At 35.0% G+C, this 18,499-nt stretch overlaps 2 protein-coding genes across 2 annotated transcripts in view; one reads left to right on the plus strand and one right to left on the minus strand.

The window, feature by feature from the left end:
- The window catches only part of LOC127838346 (neurotrypsin-like), a 297,353-nt gene that overhangs the window by 82,687 nt on the left and 196,167 nt on the right, over positions 1-18,499 (minus strand). The gene's annotated exons all lie outside the window — the stretch shown is intronic.
- Positions 7,625-8,736, plus strand: LOC127838349 (uncharacterized). The gene is made up of 2 exons (XM_052366050.1): positions 7,625-7,734; positions 8,216-8,736. Exons 1-2 carry the CDS (start codon positions 7,671-7,673, stop codon positions 8,533-8,535), a joined length of 384 nt encoding a protein of 127 aa, XP_052222010.1. The 5' UTR covers positions 7,625-7,670; the 3' UTR covers positions 8,536-8,736.

The following is an 18,499-nucleotide window of genomic DNA, read 5'->3' on the forward strand; positions in this document are numbered from 1 at the left end:
CATTTACATTTTGAATGTGGAAAGTGGCACCAAAGAAGTGTGAGGCAAAGTTGTTCGAACTAGAAAAAGACATTTGCTGGTGAAGTGACTGGGTGGGGCGAACATCAAGAACAACTAGTCCGACGGTAGACAGTGGTTGTCTATGCTGCATTTCGGCCATATTTTCAGTGCATGAAGGTGAACAAGAGGAAGCTGTTGGATTGTTACTGGACTGAGCAAGAATGTTTGAAAACTTTTGCTGCTGTTCAACAGATATGTTGGAATAATTTGGTTATGGACTGGACATTTGTGTGCCCTTTTTTGACCATGGTTTCAGTGGGTGGGATGTTTGAATTTCGATGTTTTTGGACCAGGAATTTGCGAACTGAGTGGTTCGTTATTCTCTTGTGCTCGGGAAGACGGCTTCTTTTGACATGGCCTTCAGCATCTGACCTAGCTTGTTGACACCCTATTGTTTACGAATGAACCATTGGGATGCAGTGTCATGTGTGCGTATTGCCAGGTAGAAAGGGTGCTTACTTGAAGAAAAATCAGATGGACGCATATCCGAGTACAGCTTGTAAATTAACGCAGAATTGTTTGGTCCAGACGATTGTTTTCTACGGTCAAAGGGGGGCAACGCGAACTGACTTCTTCGAAGGGAAGCAACAACAGCAGAACATATTTGAAACATAGTGTTAAATTTTCCTAATGCTAGAGGTTTAATGACAATTAATGACAACAAACACGTTTCTTTTACTACTTTTCTTTGTTTTAAGGTCATTAAGATTGACAAACATTTGAGATTGTTTTTATTATTGATGAACTTGGCAAATAAAGGTGCGTGGGAAAAAGGAGTCCCGGTTCGGCAGTTGACGACGTCATTTCGTGCCGTTGATTATAGTCTTGCCGTTGATTATAGATGAAATTTAATAAACACGGCTTTAATCAACCGAATTCGGTGTAAAAGTGGGATAAAATTCAATATAAGTATTTACAAATATACAAAATCGATCTTTCAAAAAACAACATGTTATGGAAATTCTGTAGTATTGTTTGATTCTGATATTCTAGAGTTGTTTAGAAGGTCATCATATTTGCCGAATATTTACATGGATATTTTTTTGATATAATAGAATAAAATTATCACTCACACGCGTGTTTTAAAATTGCCCCAATCAAAATTACATTCTCAACCATATTCAACATATAAAGTATTGTGTTCTTTATTAATAAGGAACAATATATGCATTCCTAAATGAAAACTTTATTTTTAATATACATTATGTATTATGCGGTAATTAAGAAATAATCGACGTGTAAGCGTTGGTTATTGCGGTAATAACCAACGGTTTGGAGTTCCGGCTCGTTGTAATTGAACCACAAATATTTTGCTTATTGATTCAAATAAAAGGGAAATAACCATAACACACATACATCAAATGAACGAAGGGCGCACACATACATTAAATGAACAAAGCGCGACAGTTTACTACTATTTTGGTTGAAGTGAACTGCAGTACGCGGATATTTATTTCTTATCCGAATCGCGCGTAAGCGCACGTGCATTTTACTGAACATATTCATGGAATTTCCAGAACTATTTTCAAAACATTTGCCTTCGCCCGTGGTTTGTTGCAGAATAACCAACGGTAGTTTTCCTTCTTTGTACGTAGAAAAAAAGGCACGTGCCGTGTTAGAAAAGCCGTTTTACTGATACAGTGAATTGTTATCATGAATTTACTTTACACATAAGTATATAGCCTCTGTATGTGGGAATTAGGTAGAGTCCGACAGCTTCCTTTACAATTGGGGTTAACATAGGCAAATATTCCAAGGGCCATAACTTCCTAAATAAAAGGCAATATATAACTTACAACTGCATGTCGCCACGAAGAATGACCATGAGTTTGAATGAAAATCCATTAAAATTTCAAGAGGAGATGCATTCACACAAACAATTCTTATACTTAGTACATTGATACAATAATCAAAGGGACATTATTTCAGTTTAATGGAAGGTGCTTTTTAAATTACCGGATAAAAGAAGTTTAAACAATCAAAATAGAGATTATTGAAAACATTCATAATACAAATCATTATTTTACATGTGTTCTGATTTCTAGTGTGTGTTCGACGTGTAGGCCCTATGAGCTAAATTGATTTATATTACGCTTTTACGAATCATATGAAATAATAACTAAACGAGTTTTGCTGATCATTGCATTGAGTCATAATTTAAGTGCAATAAATCTCAATTGGCTAAATTTATTGAATACGTCAGGAAAAAGGCGGGTCTTATACATGAGTCGGCCAATCATATAAATATCAATAACATCGCTTTAAGATTCAGGGCAAGGTTCAGTTCAATTTTACGGGTTGAATAATCAATTTTGATCGGTTCTTAAAATACACAAATAAGTTTAGATTTGAATGAAACGAACTATTTACCGGTACTTATAAATATTAATAAATCATTAGGTAAATACAAATGTTAAGGAAATTCCAAACATTGTAAAATTAAATAAATTTTATAAACTTGCATTTACTACTTTCAATCATAAAAAAATAAATTTCACAATTGGCAAACTTCACGCCTCGTTTTTTTAAATTATTGAAAGTTCGCAATCATGAAGAATTCGCGACTCATTTTTTTTTTCATAAATTAGCGGCCAACTGATTACTTGCTATATAACCAGTATCATGCGAAGATGGATCTCATTTAATTGTGGTTCCCTCTTTGAACTTCCCATTCGACTTTTCGCATAATGTGTCAGTAATAAATGTATTTCTTTAGATTCACATGCTTTTTAAGAAATGAAAGATGCACAGGAGTCTTTTTTCTGTGTCTTTAATTTATCTTATTTATATGTGACTACGAGCTTATTTTTTTAAAGAAATAAAATATTCATATGTGTCTTATTTATATGTTATCCATGTCTTAAATGTGTCTTATTTATATAAGACTACATGCTATATTGCCAGTGTCATGCATAAATGAATCTTATGTCTTAATATCAACATCAACATTTTTGTAGCGCCGACTTTAATTATGCTATCGCTATTTAATCAACTGTGAACTTAATAAAAATTTGCAACGGTGATGTGTATAAATTCTTCCTGTTAATTTTAAATGTACACAACAATTTGGCAGTAAATGAAATCAGTTATTTTGGCAGAAAATCCATTTTTTTTTCTAGTACAGTAGCCATGTGCATGTGTATAGAGCTGATACGATAGGGATAACCACAGCAGGTTGCTAATACACAGAGTACACTTACCATTTTTATTATTGTAATTGTTATTTACCTGATTGGAATAAATAAATTGTATACATTCGGGTCTGCTGGAGTTATCATAAAGGTAATTAAATGTGAAAATCTGGGTTTCTGGCATAATTTCAATCCTTTTACTTGTATACACAATTTTATGAAATAATGTATACATAGGCGCGATCGAACATGATTTATAAATCAAGCTGACCGAATAGTATCAGTTGTTAATTGCATGTTATTTAATTCGCATCTCTCGCTTAACTCATCGTTCAATGGCGCGCGCAAGTAACACAATTATAAACATCACATGTATCATTATATTTTTTTTTTAATTATGAACACATAGAATATGTATAAAGATGCCAGTTATAAATAATATTCATGTTTTTGTTATTGTTATTGATTGTTTTCTATATGTGATCTTGTATTCTTGTGTGAAATATCTGTTGAAAATCCTAAATAGATCAGAAAGATATGGGCGTCTTATAAACCATGAAATTGTTTGAATCATACATAATCATCGATATTAAACATGTAGTGCGTTCAGTAAGCGGAACGTTTTACGAACGTTCGGAACAGTTCGCGCGTTTCCGTAACTGAACGGACCGTTCGGCGAGAACGTTCCGCAACGAAACGAAACGCATTTGGGCGGTCGTTTTCAAAGCGAACAAAGATGGCGGACAGGTTGTAGAAATGTGTTGTTTATTTTTGATATTTTCAATTTTATGCAAAATTCTGAATGCAACATAGGTGAAGTTGTACATTATTTATGTATTTTACGTTTGTGCGTATATTTAAAATAAAAATGGGTTGATTTGATTAAAAGCAACTTATTTATTTGATGTTGTTTGTATCATTACAGACGTTCGGCCTATAGTCTTTATTAAACAGGTAGAAATCATACCCAAATGATACGTTATTATGTTGTTTAAATACACATTTTTTTTCAGTGTATAATATGTGATATTAAATCATGTTTAGAACACTATTCAATTCACTCTGACTGCGAAATTTTTTTTATTGTTATACTTTTGTTTAGTGATAGTTAATTATAATAGAATGTTGTGTTTTTATGTTTAGTTCATTGATGAAGCTCACTCTGCAGTTGCCGGATGGAAAAAGGGTTTCCTTCCATGTTGATGAGGAGACGTACAGGCTTGTTGTAGATGAAAAGGGTTTGTACCAAGGAATAAAACTTAGCCAGAAATGATCTGACTTTCTTAATCCTATTCAGCCCAGTTACTAACTAGGTCAGGTCTTACTCTGCCTAGTTATATTGATGTGTTAAAGAAAGTCTAAACGATGTGTGCGCTCATTTAGAAATGTATTAAATAAAACAATAATTACTGTACATAAATTACATATTCCACACAAATCAACTTTCTAAATCATGTATTTTGTTTATCTTTTAGATGAAGACACCATTCGCTATCTTGTCAGTCAGACAGTTTATGGAGAGCAAGATTCTGGTATTGTACTAGCTGATTATGGTATTGTACTAGCTGATTAGGTCACATGATCACATACACTATTTACTAAGCTTTGCATACTAGAATCACTTAAGTGAGCAGATTTTGTTACATAGTGAATTTATATAATCTGGTTAAAACTGAATAGGACATTGTTTAATTTTTAAGAGCTAGTTACATAAAGAAAGTTTCTTGACAATTGTAGTTGAACTTGTTAACTAAGTTCGGTTCAAGTCAAAAGCTCATACATTTGAAAGTAAACTCGGTTCAGGGCTTTATTGCTTCTTTAGCAATGGCCTTATAAAGGCCTCTTCCCCTTAGAGAATTTCTTGAATTTCAGTTTATTTAATTCTGAGTATTACAATTAACATATCGTTTCTCTCAGTCCATTTGTTCTGTTTCATATTTTTGGCTTTGGCTGTTTTATCTGAAAAACACTTTATTGACCTACACAATAAGAAATTATTTATGAATTAATTTCCATGTTTGTAAATTAGGAAGGATTTTTCAGATTCATCAGATGTTCCGGCCACCGAAGATCAATCAGTTGATGCAAGTAGTGTGGACTCCAGAACTGCAGACTCAGTAGCTGCGACTGAATCTGCATCAGGTTATTTTTTAATAATAAATTAATAAAACTCCTGTTTGTACACACTCAATATTAAATACTTGTTTAACCATATTGGTGCTATTGTGTTATGAAAGGTATGTCATGAGTTTGACACCATCTAGTATTTTTCATGGACACAATCTCTGGTATTGTTAAAAGTACACAATCAGAATCCTAGAAATATAGATAGTCACTCAGTGCTTTACTCAAGATGTTTTCAGAAGCCCCGGGCCGATGGGGTGGGTAAGGGAGGACTGCCCCCTCTTTACTACATTTTATTTTTTTGATACATTTTAATAGTCAAATGGGGTCATTTTGTGCGCCATGACTCTTCAAGTAAAAAACAGCTGTAAAATCAGTTATAGAAATCATTTTTAAATTGTTTTTAATGGTTTTAAACTTTCCCCGCATAAATAGTATAATCCCGACTGGAATATTCCCCTAATACATCTGTATCATACCGACTATATTACTGCATACTTGCTAATTTTCCAGTTTCTATTAATTACCCGATAATCCTGTATGGTCCATTTTTAATAAAAGCAAATACTGGTAAATATTTATGATAATATTGCTCGAGAAATTCATAAACACAAATATTGCCATTCGTCTAAAGTATCAAGGGAATTTCTGCATAAGTGACCAAAGATTTGATGAAATATTGCCACTGAGCATGCGTAAATCACCCGACGTGATGCATGCAATTATACAATTAATCAATACATTCACGATTTCCATTCAAATTAAACGACTTTGTATATGCTGCATAATTTTTGCATCCTTTATATTGAAACAAAAGATCGAAACAAAAAAAATAAGTACTGTTTATTTGAAGTTTAAATTTGTTAATGTTGCTTAAATATTCAAATTTGTATTTCGGATTGATAACTTGTAAACATTTACATTCAGCAGTGTGTTTCAAATTACACATTTAATGATGCTCATTTGAGATTTCTACAAAACATTAACAGTTGCGTAATGAATTTAATGATAATTTGTTAAACAAGTCAAATATTTTTTACAGTTTTATTCATGAAATGCACAATTTCCATGCCGATAACAACCTGTTGCCATCAGTCTTCTAAGTAACTGGCCTGCTTGATCTAACCCCAGGCATTGCCTGCTACGAGTGCTGTCGCTCATACAAAGCGTATACTCTAACTGACCAGTATTGATTTTCCAATATGACGTCGCTCTGCCTTTAGGGGGCTTTAGTTGGGTAAAGCGGTATACGTAATTGACAGAGGATATTATTCGGCTTTCAAAATTTTTTCTTCGAAGTTAATATGGCTGTACTCTTAAGACTGATTAGTGGCAGTAACTGCAATAATACACTGATCAGAAAGTTTCAGACGCCCCTTGGACACTGATTTCGAAATTTAAGCGTCCCGACGAGGGACCATTTAATGGCATGTGAAAAGCACTGTTACTTTTGTATACACATATTGTAAAATGACTTAAAAGCTTAAAATGTGATGGCTGGTGGATCTGTTGTTAGGTGTTCGATGGACCCATGAAGGGATATTGTTGATGCTGTCTCTTTATAAAGAACATAAACAGAAATTTGATTCCGCATCCTTCAAAAACAAAAACGTGTACAGATTGATAGCGGAAGAGATGGCACACAAAGGAGTTACTGTCACAGATGAAGCCTGTGACAGTAAATTCCGGTTGATGAAGTTTAAGTTAGTCTTTAATTTGTATTATAGAAGAGGGGGGAATATGGTTTTTGGCCTGTCAGTCATTCTTTCTGTCCCAAACCTTTAACCTTGCGCATACATTTTGCAATAGTGAACATAGCAACTTGATATTTGGCATGCTTGTGTATTCATGGCGCTGCACATTTTGAGTAGTGAAAGGTCAAAGTCATCCTTCAAGGTCAAATATATGGGTTCAAAGTGCAGTAAGGGGCATTGTGTTTCTGACGAACACATCTCTTGTTATTGTTAGTACAAAGGTAATCATGTAACAGGTGAGGCCTTTGACAGTAAATTCCGGCTGATGAAGTTCAAGTAATATGCAAACCATATTGTGCAACTTTTTCTGTTATTGATCTTTCTATAGATACTGTTGTTTTGTTTTTGTTTAAATGTCTAGCTTGGATTGGTTGAATGAAAAAAAAACACATAGAACTGGAAAAGTGGTTATTGAATTCAATGTCATGTCTAAACATAAAGTGTTTCATTCACTATATATCAACTAAAAACAAAATATATTCAATAATTGCATAAATCAATTTATTAAGCCTGATGATTGTGTTTTTTCAGGTACAAGAAGATAGTGGACCATCATGCCACTAGTGAGAGCGGGCGAAAAAGCTGGGAATACTTCCAAAGGATGGATGAGCTATTTGCTGGAGATCCATTTGTAAGACCAGCGATGGTTGTGTCGTCAATGCCAGGTTCTTTTTTATTATTATAATTAAGGGTTAACTGTTAAAAAAGGTTGTGATACAATTTATGCGATTTCCTGTTTAGTATTTATTCACTGAGACAATTTTCTAATAAAATAATGTATTGTTTTAGTTTATGTTCTAGTTAGCAAATAAGTTTTTATGTCCCCTTCCTCGAAGAAGAGGGGGTATATTGTTTTTGGCCTGTCTGTCTGTCATTCTGTCCCATAACTTTGACCTTGGTCATAACTCTTGCAATTTTGAACATAGAAACTTGATATTTGGCATGCATGTGTATCTCAGTGTATCTCATGGGTCTGCAGATTTTGAGTGGTGAAAGGTCACGGTCGGTCATCCTTGAAGGTCAAAGGTCAAATATATGGATAAAAATCGCTCAAGAGGGGGCATAGTGTTTCTTTAACATATCACTTGTTATTTAAAACATGCATATACCATCTCACTTGTAACCATGCTGTTTGTTTTGTTGCAGTTCAGCAAGATGTTACTGTAACTGTAACTGCAAAGCCGCCACATGGGCCACGTAGACCCACGGTTCATAAAGCACCAACTCCCCCACCAATTGACCAGCCAGCAGGAAGGGCAACCACCCCTTCTACAGAGGGGACTGATGAGCTTGTTGCTACCCCTCTCATCAGAAAAAGAAAAAGAAGTGGGAGCCAAAACCCTCCAGAATGGTTCCGGAGCTACATGCTAGAACATTCGCAAAGACTAGACCGCTTGGATGCCCATAACGAGCGTTTGACTGCTTTGGCGGAACAAAAAAAATCGTCTACTGGAGCGACTTGTTGAGGCTCTGACCTCCAATAAAAGCTGAACTGTCTAGAGATTTCCATTACTCCTGCAAACAGCGAGTGTAAATATGTTGAGTTGTGTTTCGTGTTTGTCTCATTGTAAAGTATCCAGTTATTTTAGGCCAAGATGAACTTGCAATATGGGGAATTCAGAGCTGATCTTTCATCTATGTATATATTAAAATTATTATAATTGTCATTGTGTTATTATTAAACTCTCTTTGTTTACGATTTTCTTTGGTTAATTGAACATATATGTATCATTTAGCGCATTCATATAATACACTTAAAATCTAAATAATTTATTTTGTTGCCATACCAGTTAAGCTTACTGTGTTTGCCGGTTCTTGTGAAAACACAAACTTTAAATCAAAGTAGCATATTAATGTGTGTTAGTAATAATAACACTTTAAATCAGCTTCCACTTTATTATGTTGGACAATTCTGTCATTGCTTTTATTGCAAATTCATTCAACATAAATCTGTCACCTAGGTTTACTCAAAGGACTCGAATTTTACTAGCCATAGACTCGCATATGCAATTGTTCTTGAGAACTCGTTTTCTCCTTAAGGTGGAAAACCTCCCCATAAAGTTAAAAACAATACCTTCTTGGGCTAATGAGAGTGCTAACGCGTGTATCACCCACTGACACATTATTAAAGGGACCTTTTCACAGATTTTTGCATATTTTGAAGTTAGTCATTAAATGCTTTATTGTAAACTTTGGATCTTAAAGGGGCCTTTTCACAGATTTTGGCATTTTTTAACTTATTCATTTAATGCTTTATATCGATAAATGTAAACATTGGATCGTAAAAGCTCCAGTAAAAAATCAAGAATAAAATTAAAAAAAGGAAAAGAACATTGCCCGGACCAGATTTCGAACCAGTGACCCCTGGAGTCCTGCCAGAGTCCTGAAGTAAAAACGCTTTAGCCTACTGAGCTATTCCGCCGAGTACACATACTGAACGTATTTTATACCTTATATAAGCAATCTTCGTAGTTTCACAAAATTTAACGACAAAAACAGAACTCTCCAAATTATTCAATCGTTTCGCGTTGCAACGCTTTATAATTTTTAGGTTTTAAAATCGTCAAAAGATGCATATAATGGCTCTATTAGACCATGGTAAATGTTCAGTATTACTGTTTCCTCACAAATATCATAACTAAAACGAAAATTTGCGAATCTGAAACAACTTTTTTCAATTTTGTCAATTTACCAAAGCGTGAAAAGATCCCTTTAAAAGCTTCAGTGAAAAATCAAGAATAAAATTTAAAAAAGGAAAAAAATGTAGCTCGCACCGGGGCTCGAACCAGTGACCCCCGGAGTCCTGGAGTAAAAACGCATGAGCCCTCTCGGCTATTCTGCCGAGTGTAAATGTATGCTGTATTTTATACCTTACATAAGCAATCTTCGTAGTTTTGTAAATTTAAACGACAACAACAGAACTCTCCAAATTATTCAATCGTTTCGCGTTGCAACGCTTTATAATATTTAGGTTTTTAAATCGGCAAAAGATGCATATAATGGCTATATTGTTCTATGGTAAATGTTCAATATTACTATTTCCTCACAAATATCATAACTAAAACGAAAATTTGCAAATCTGAAACAACTTTTTTTCAATTTACCGAACTGTGAAAAGATCTCTTTAAATATTCATAGATTTCATTAATGTGATGTCTGGATGTTTGAACTACTGTGACAAAGTAAATAAATTTATTATTTGTTTACATCTCAGTTCTCATAAAGGTGTTTGATACTGTTTCTCCAACTTTTTGTCAGTGAAAGCACTGAATGTAATGGACAGACTGCAATAAATTATATGGGCGTATTATTGTTATTTAAAAATGTTCATATTGCGCCAAAGTGTTGTAAACGCCATTTTTCATGACACAGAATATGATATTACAGGAAACAGCATTTTGTACTGTATCAAACATTAATGTTGCAAAAAACAATACAACACTCAAATTATTGACCTGCTCATAATCTTTCCAACAATACAAAACAATAAAGCATGCTCAATAATAGCAATACTCTTTGAATTTAAATAATATTTTTCAGGCGTTTTACCTTCACAAAATCATTAGTCCACCACAAAAATACATCATCCTACAAAACAGGTATTGGCTTCCAATTGTTAATAACACATTTAGCATGAACACATGCACACATATCGAAGTAGGGATATCTCATCACAATTCCAGGGCAATGGCACGTCTCTTCTCCTCTGCTTCTGGGCGGGCCTGACCGTCTCCCACTGCCTCAAAGGCATCCATGCCTATATCATCAAATATGTCCACTTCAGGTTCTGTGTCTGACTCTCTCTGCAGAATGAAGTTGTGAAGGACACAACAAGCAGAGATCACGACGGGTATCTCCAGCTCCATGAGCATGTCCAAGTATTTCAGCCGCCGGAATTTATATTTCAATAGACCCATGGCACGTTCCACATCAACTCTTGTCGACGAATGGCACTTGTTAAATTTTTTTTGTAATTGATCCAAATGTCCGTTATCTCTATATGGAACAAGGGGATGTCTTGTCAGGGGGTATGCTGAATCCCCGAGCACATGGAACTCACCTGGGAGATTTTCAATTTTTTGTGCCACCGGACTGTTCCTATATACACGGGCATCGTGAACAGAACCTGGCCATCATGTGTATATGTCCAAAAATTTCAAATTGCTGTCGCATACTACTTGGAGAACTAAACTGGCGAACCCTTTCCTTTTGAAAAATGAGGACCTATGCTCCGATATTGGAGCAGGACTAGCAATGTGAGTCCCGTCAACAGCCCCTACAACACCCGGCATTCCACATCGTTGCTGAAATCCATCGGCAATGGTCTTCAGCTCATGCCGAGATTCCGGAAATTTGATATGCTGCTCCATCATCGCAGACAATACTCTACATGTTGCAATGACTGTAAGATGTAAAGTTCCTGTAATATAAATTAAATAATTCATGCTAGTGTTAGCCTTTTTAAATGTAGCTTGATTACATTACGCTTATTTTGAGACTCACAAGTTCATTTTCTGGAAGAATCAAAAGTTGGTGTGTATGGAGAAGAAAATTAGAACGCTCAAAAAAAGGGTGGAACCCAAAAGGTCCCCATCACTAGGACACCGTATCCACTATGCCAGCTTGACAAATTATTGAGTAAATGAAGTGCAGCTTCTAAGTTTAGTCTCATTTTATTGTAAATACTGTTACAGATAGCACATTTTATTAAAGGATCTTTCATAAACCCTCATTCATTTGTTTATATACATATGAATGCTAGAGCCCTTTCCTGCAAACCGAGGAAAAAACTAACCATATTTGCAGTTGAGAAGGCATCAATTTTCTTTTGCTTACCATTACCTATCCCAAATCGGTCAGCCACGCTCCTGTACGATTCTTGGCTCCCAAGCATCCACAAAGTTGCCAATATTCTTTTGTCGACAGACATTGATCGCTCACGTACCATAAAAGGTGCCACAGCCTCACAGAGTTCCTACAAAATAAATGAAACATACATTTACAATAAAAATTTCTTGCAAAATAATGTGTAATTAATTTAATTCCCTATAAATAACTTTTATTATAATATAAACTTCAAAATATTAATACATATTGAACAGAAATAAACTTTGACTGGCTAAATTAATCATAAATAAACAATTCTTTTATCGATACTAAAGGGTCTTGTACGCCCCAGGCAAAGTGTCCATCACTTAACACTTTCTCGAAGAAGTTTGGAAGTAACATACGCCCAGTTTTTGTCACAAAAACTTCAAATATACAACACGTTCAAGTGGAGAATTCGGTTATTTGCATGATTATTGATTAAGAAACATGCATGATGTAAATAAATAGGGGTACATGTAAGTAGTACCCCAGCCGACAATGACCAATCGAGCATACTATGACATAGCAGCAGGAATAACTGGATAACTGAAATTAATAGCTATCATTTAATATTTCAGTTATCCAGTTATTCCTGCTGCTATGTCATAGTATGCCCGATTGGTCATTGTCGGCTGGGGTACTACTTACATGTACCCCTATTTATTTCAATCTCAGAATTCAACAACTGTTTATTTGCCATGGGATTGAAACAACATGTACATTTCCCTACCCATGTACATGGTCATAGTCTTGACCTAGTTGTTACTGAAGTTGCAAACGGTGTATAATTACTTTCTTGTGAATCTGGCCCTTTCATCTCTGATCACTGTGCTATCAAAGTAGTACGAAAGTGAAAAAAGAAAATATAATCAGCAGATCTGCAGTTTTTAGAAACTTCAAAGACATGGATAATTCTGACTTTGGGAGTGATCTGGCTAAATTGTCAATCGAATCTGACTCGGTCGAAACGTATGCCCATCAGTTTGAGGATAAAATCAAGGGACTTCTGGATAAACATGCTCCTATAAAAGAAAAATGCAAATTTATAGATCCCCAAAACCGTGGTTCAGTGAGAATATTCTTCACTCAAAGCGACTTTTACGTAGATCATAAACAATTTGGCGAAAATATCGTAAACAACAAGACTACGAAAACTATAAAGTATCGCTTCATAAATATCACTGCGAACTAAAGAATGAAAAGCAATTGGCACTCAGCCAGAAAGTACTTGAATCTAAAGGTGATTCTAAAAAGCTGTACAAATTTGTGTCGGCGCTTACGGGAAGCAAGTCTGAGAACCCGTTGCCAACTGTTCAAAATGAAAATACTTTAGCTGACACATTTGCTGATTATTTTATGCAGAAAATAGAGACAATCCGAGAGAATCTTAAAGACTTTGACAACTACAAGCCGATTGCGAAACAGGTCACACAATTGGGAAATTTTGAAAAACTCACAGAAGATGAGATCAGAAAGATAATACATCAATTACAAACAAAGTCCTGCGAGATTAATATCTTACAGAAAAATGTGTTAACGTTGTTTTAAATTAGCTTCTTCCAACCATTTCTAAATTAGTAAACCTTTCTTTGGCACAAGAAATATTCCTTGTGAAGTGGAAACAAGCGGTAGTGCGACCTCTGTTAAAAAAGCCGGCCTTGAATTGACCTTTTCAAATTACAGACAGTGAGTAATTTGGCATTTTTGTCAAAAGTAATTGAAAAATCAGCACTCTATAGATTAAACAAACATTCTAGTGAAAATGATCTCCCAAAGAACCAATCTGCTTACAGACAATATCACTCTTGTGAGTCGGCATTACTAAGACTTGTTAACGATCTCCTAGCTGCAATGGAAAACCAAGAGGTAACAGCACTCATTGCACTAGACCTTAGTGCTGCTTTCGACACCGTAGATCATGACACACTCTAAGATGTCTTGAAAAGTCAATATGGCGTGTGTGGTGCGGCGCTGGACTGGATGTACTCATACTTGCGGCCGCGAAGTTGTTGTGTAATTGTGAACGGATGCATGCCAAAACCACGTGAGTTAAAATGCAGTGTCCCACAAGGAAGTTGTTTGGGTCCTTGGCTTTACCTCACATATGCAGGAACAATTTTTGACATAGTACACCCTTCCATCTCTGTCTATGGCTTTGCAGATGACCATACTGCCAGCAAGCGTTTCAAACCGATTCTATCGGAAGAAAATGAAGCCATCAACGAACTCAAAGATTGTGCACAAGAAATAAACAACTGGATGAACAGTAATAAACTCAAAATGAACGCTTCAAAAACTGAATACATAGTGTTTGGAAGTCGCCCTCAATTAAATAAGTGTAACACTCGGGACATTGATGTATGTGGTGACAAAATCAAGCGTCAAAGTAGCATCAGATATCTGGGCGCTTATCTGGATGAAAATAAGAGAAAGTGTAGATGTGCAATGTTGAATTATTTTAAAATAAAAATAACATTCGTAAATTCTTAACGCAAGACGCTACAGAAACACTAGTTCTTTCTTTAGTCATTTCACATTTGGACTACTGTAACGTTATTTTGTACGGCATCTCCCAGTGTGAATTGGAAAAATTACAGCGTGTTCAAAATATGTGCGCAAAATTGGTTTTAAGCCGTAGAAAGAATGACAGTTCAAAACAATCACTTCACGACCTGCACTGGCTGCCAATCAAAACTAGAATAGAATTCAAAATTCGTACATACATGTTTAACTGTTTAATTGGTAATGCTCCTGCCTACTTGACCAAACTTCTATCCACTCCGATTTCTAAACGTAATCTTAGATCATCAGCATCATCAATAGGCTGTTTAAATGTACCGTTCAACAAGAAAAGAGCATTCCGTGATAGAAGCTTTGGAACTGTGGGTCCAAAACTATGGAACAACATACCTTTGAGTTTAAGACAATGTACTTCAATAGACACTTTCAAAAAAAACTTAAGACATTCTTTTTTCGACGGCTTTTTTCATTATTTTAAAGGTAATACGTGATGTACCTTTGATAAATGTTTTGTATAGACGTGTTTGATACGTTGCACTGTTGTTCGTTTTTTTTAACTTGTGAAGAGGATTGCCTCGCTCGCTTTTTAAGAATCGGTTTCTGTGTCACTCCATATTACTGTATGTTTTTTATTTGTGTTTAATTTTTGTTTTTATTTCTATTGTACAACGCCATTGAATATGTTTATTCGTAGAAATAGGCGTTCAATCAAATGCTCAAGTTTCAAGTTTCAAGAAGTATTGTTGGGTCCCGTATAAGAAACATTGTTGGGTCCCGTATTTAAGAAGTATTGCAAGAAATATTGCCAGGTACCATATTATATAAGAAATATTGTTGGGTCCTATATAAGAAGTATAGTTGGGCCCCATATAAGAAACATTGTTGGGTCCCATATATAAAAAGTATTGTAAGAAATATTGTTTGATCTTATATTAGAAACATTGTTGCGTCCCAAATAAGTAAGAAGCATCGTTGGGTCCAACATAAAATAAACAAGTTGATATTCTAGGGTCCCTTATAATTTAAATAACATTAAATGTATAATTCACACTTTAGGTATCCATATAAGTAATGAACATTGTTGGGCCTTGCCCTTTATTACAAGTACACATGTTTACACTTTTTTTGAGACCCATATAATTAAAAGATATTGCTAGTAGACTGAACTGCAATTTTCTAACACTGGTTTCAGTGACACACATTCATTGTGCAGATGTCTACTAGATATGTGTTGTTTTAATCTCGAAATTAGTCTTAAGCGTTAATTGACACACGCATTAAAAATTTTTTCTTATAACCATATGATATCCGTTGTTAATTCGAATGTTATTTATCATTTTGTTGTTCATCGTAATTTGTTTTCTGCTTGCCGCCATCTTGGACGATGACGTAAATACAGGCATGCTCAATCACTATACATTGACTACTGCCAGTATCCTCCGCAATATATAGATGTGTCGATAGCAACGTAAAATCATATATATTTGGCTACATTCGCAAACCAATACGTAAGTTAGTTGTTGTTCGGCGACAAGCATGATTGGTAGTCGTTCTACGACATTATCGCTGAATAACATTACAATCTTTATGGGTTTATTGTGAAAATATTTCCTTTTCTGTGAAATTAATGTCAGATTTTTGGAAAAAAATGTTGATTTTCGCTATGGGAAGCAGCCAAATATCGGCGGTAATTTTGGGAAAAAAATCACAGTAATGGCTCTATATTGGTTATCTGATGAACCAGTCTTTTTTACTCTGTATTAATAAGATTTTTAAAGATTGCAATTTCACAAACCATATGGGGCGTCATGACCTACTTATTCATCCGAGCGGAACCTATAGATATTTTGGAAGAGGGTCACCCAGTTATGACTTCTGTGAAGTTTCATCAACATTGGTCAAATGGCTCAGGAGAAGAAGTTATTAAGAGAATTCCCACATTTAAGTTTAACAGGGGAATAATTTAAGCAACTTTTGTAGAGAAGCGTAAGATGATAATTAATACCAAATATACAAGCTGTACATGTAGGCCTTATGGTTAATGACAAGATTTTTAAATATTACAATTTCAAAGCCTTTTTGGGGTCATGTGACCTACTTATTCTTCCAAACAAAACCATTTAAGCTATTGTAGTAGAGGGCCACCAAGCAGTGTTTTTTTCACCATTTTGGATCAGGGCCGGGTTCTTTTGGATTTGAAAAATCACAGAGTTTTGACTAACATTGGGAAATTAGTGGTGTTGTGCTCACAAATGCTCCAAAATTGAGTGTTTTGAATGTTTTATTTACTAATGTTCAACATAAATGTTGAGATCTGGAAAAAAAATGGAAACCTTCAATTTGGAATTTGTAGGTCCCATTTGGGAAAAAAAATGTACTTTTTCTACTTTTCCATTTGGAGTGTGGCCATTTACTGCCCCAGAATCCCTACAAAAAAAAAACCAACCCTGCCAACGGTCGTTTCTCTGAAGTTTTATCAAAGGAGGACAAGTGGTTTGAAGCAAACTGTTGACGCAAGACGGTAAACTCGGTATCCTAACAGCTCAGATGCTCAGATGAGCTTAAAATGTACAACATTGGTTCTATGAAATCGAATTGTAAAATATCATTTTGTCCTGGAAGAATTATATCTGTAACAATTACACTGCGTAAGCATGTAAATAAATCGCATGGATTATTTCATTTATTTTTCTAACAAGTACTGCTCTGATAGGGAATACACGTAATAAACACTGACTCGCGAGTTTTTCACACCTTTATTGACATGACAACAGATAAACACCAATTAGCTGTCGAAGGTCGTTTTACTTAATTCAAAGCTATTAAAATGGGATAAACGGACGGATAAAGCAATGAAGCTGTGATCAGCGCCATCTTTGCACTGGATTGCCGAATTTCCAATTTTAGATTTCCAGTTTGCAAAGTCATTTTTTGCCAATTCTCAATGGGCCGAATATTTATAAATTCAGTTGTTTACAATGTATCCTAGTTTGAAGCTTTATTGCAATGTATAATGTTAGTGTTTATGTTACATGTAAGTGAAACCGTCGACGCAAATTGCGAAAAAAAGTGAATCACGGAGGTTCGCGCTGATTGCGACATACACTGTGGAATCGCCGAGACATCACTCAAATTTTCAGGTCGCTTGGAATCACCGCGATTTGTCACGTTGCATAGATCGTGGTGAAGCAAGATGTATGCAAAAGTCACAGGTCGCATAGAGTATATACATGTATTATGGAGGTGTATTGTAAAAACATTCAATTACTTAGTCATTTTTGACAGAATGCCCTATGTGGTTCTTACTATGATCATCTACTGGAAAAAAAGACAATACCCTACTTTAAACTATATATTTAAAAAATGATACACTTAAGGATAAAAATGTCAAGACCTAACATTATACAAAATGTATTTATATATATATATACATAACAACAAAACTGCTGTTGTCCTATCCAATATACATTTTCTGTAGATTTCAGAAAGACCCACCAATGGATAATAATGACAAGACCCAACTGTTGACTACATATGTACATATATAACAGCAAAACTGCTGTAGTCCTATCCAATATACTTTTTCTGTAGAATTCAATGGATAGTAAAGACCCAACTGTTGACTATTTACATGTATTGATATATTTATAATACTTAAAATAAATTTGCTGCTATTTGATTAGTTAAAGAGGTTGATATACAGATCCGTATATATGCCTCATACAATGTCTCCCCTCAGGTAGCCCCGCAAAATAAGTCATATACTACATGAGCGAGGTCGATGCTGATTGGTTGGGAATACTATGCCTTCTTTATATGGCATGTACCATATCCATTTTTATGTCCCCCATCATTTATAGTGGGGGACATATTGTTTTTGCCCTGTCTGCTGGTTGGTTGGTTGGTTTGTGTGTTTGTTTGCTCCAACTTTAACATTTGCCATAACTTTTGCAATATTGAAGATAGCAATTTGATATTGACATGCATGTGTATCTTATGAAGCTGCACATGTTAAGTGGTGAAAGGTCAAGGTCATCCTTC

The sequence above is a fragment of the Dreissena polymorpha genome, chromosome 7 (assembly GCF_020536995.1).
Source record: "Dreissena polymorpha isolate Duluth1 chromosome 7, UMN_Dpol_1.0, whole genome shotgun sequence".
Lineage (NCBI taxonomy): Eukaryota > Metazoa > Mollusca > Bivalvia > Myida > Dreissenidae > Dreissena > Dreissena polymorpha.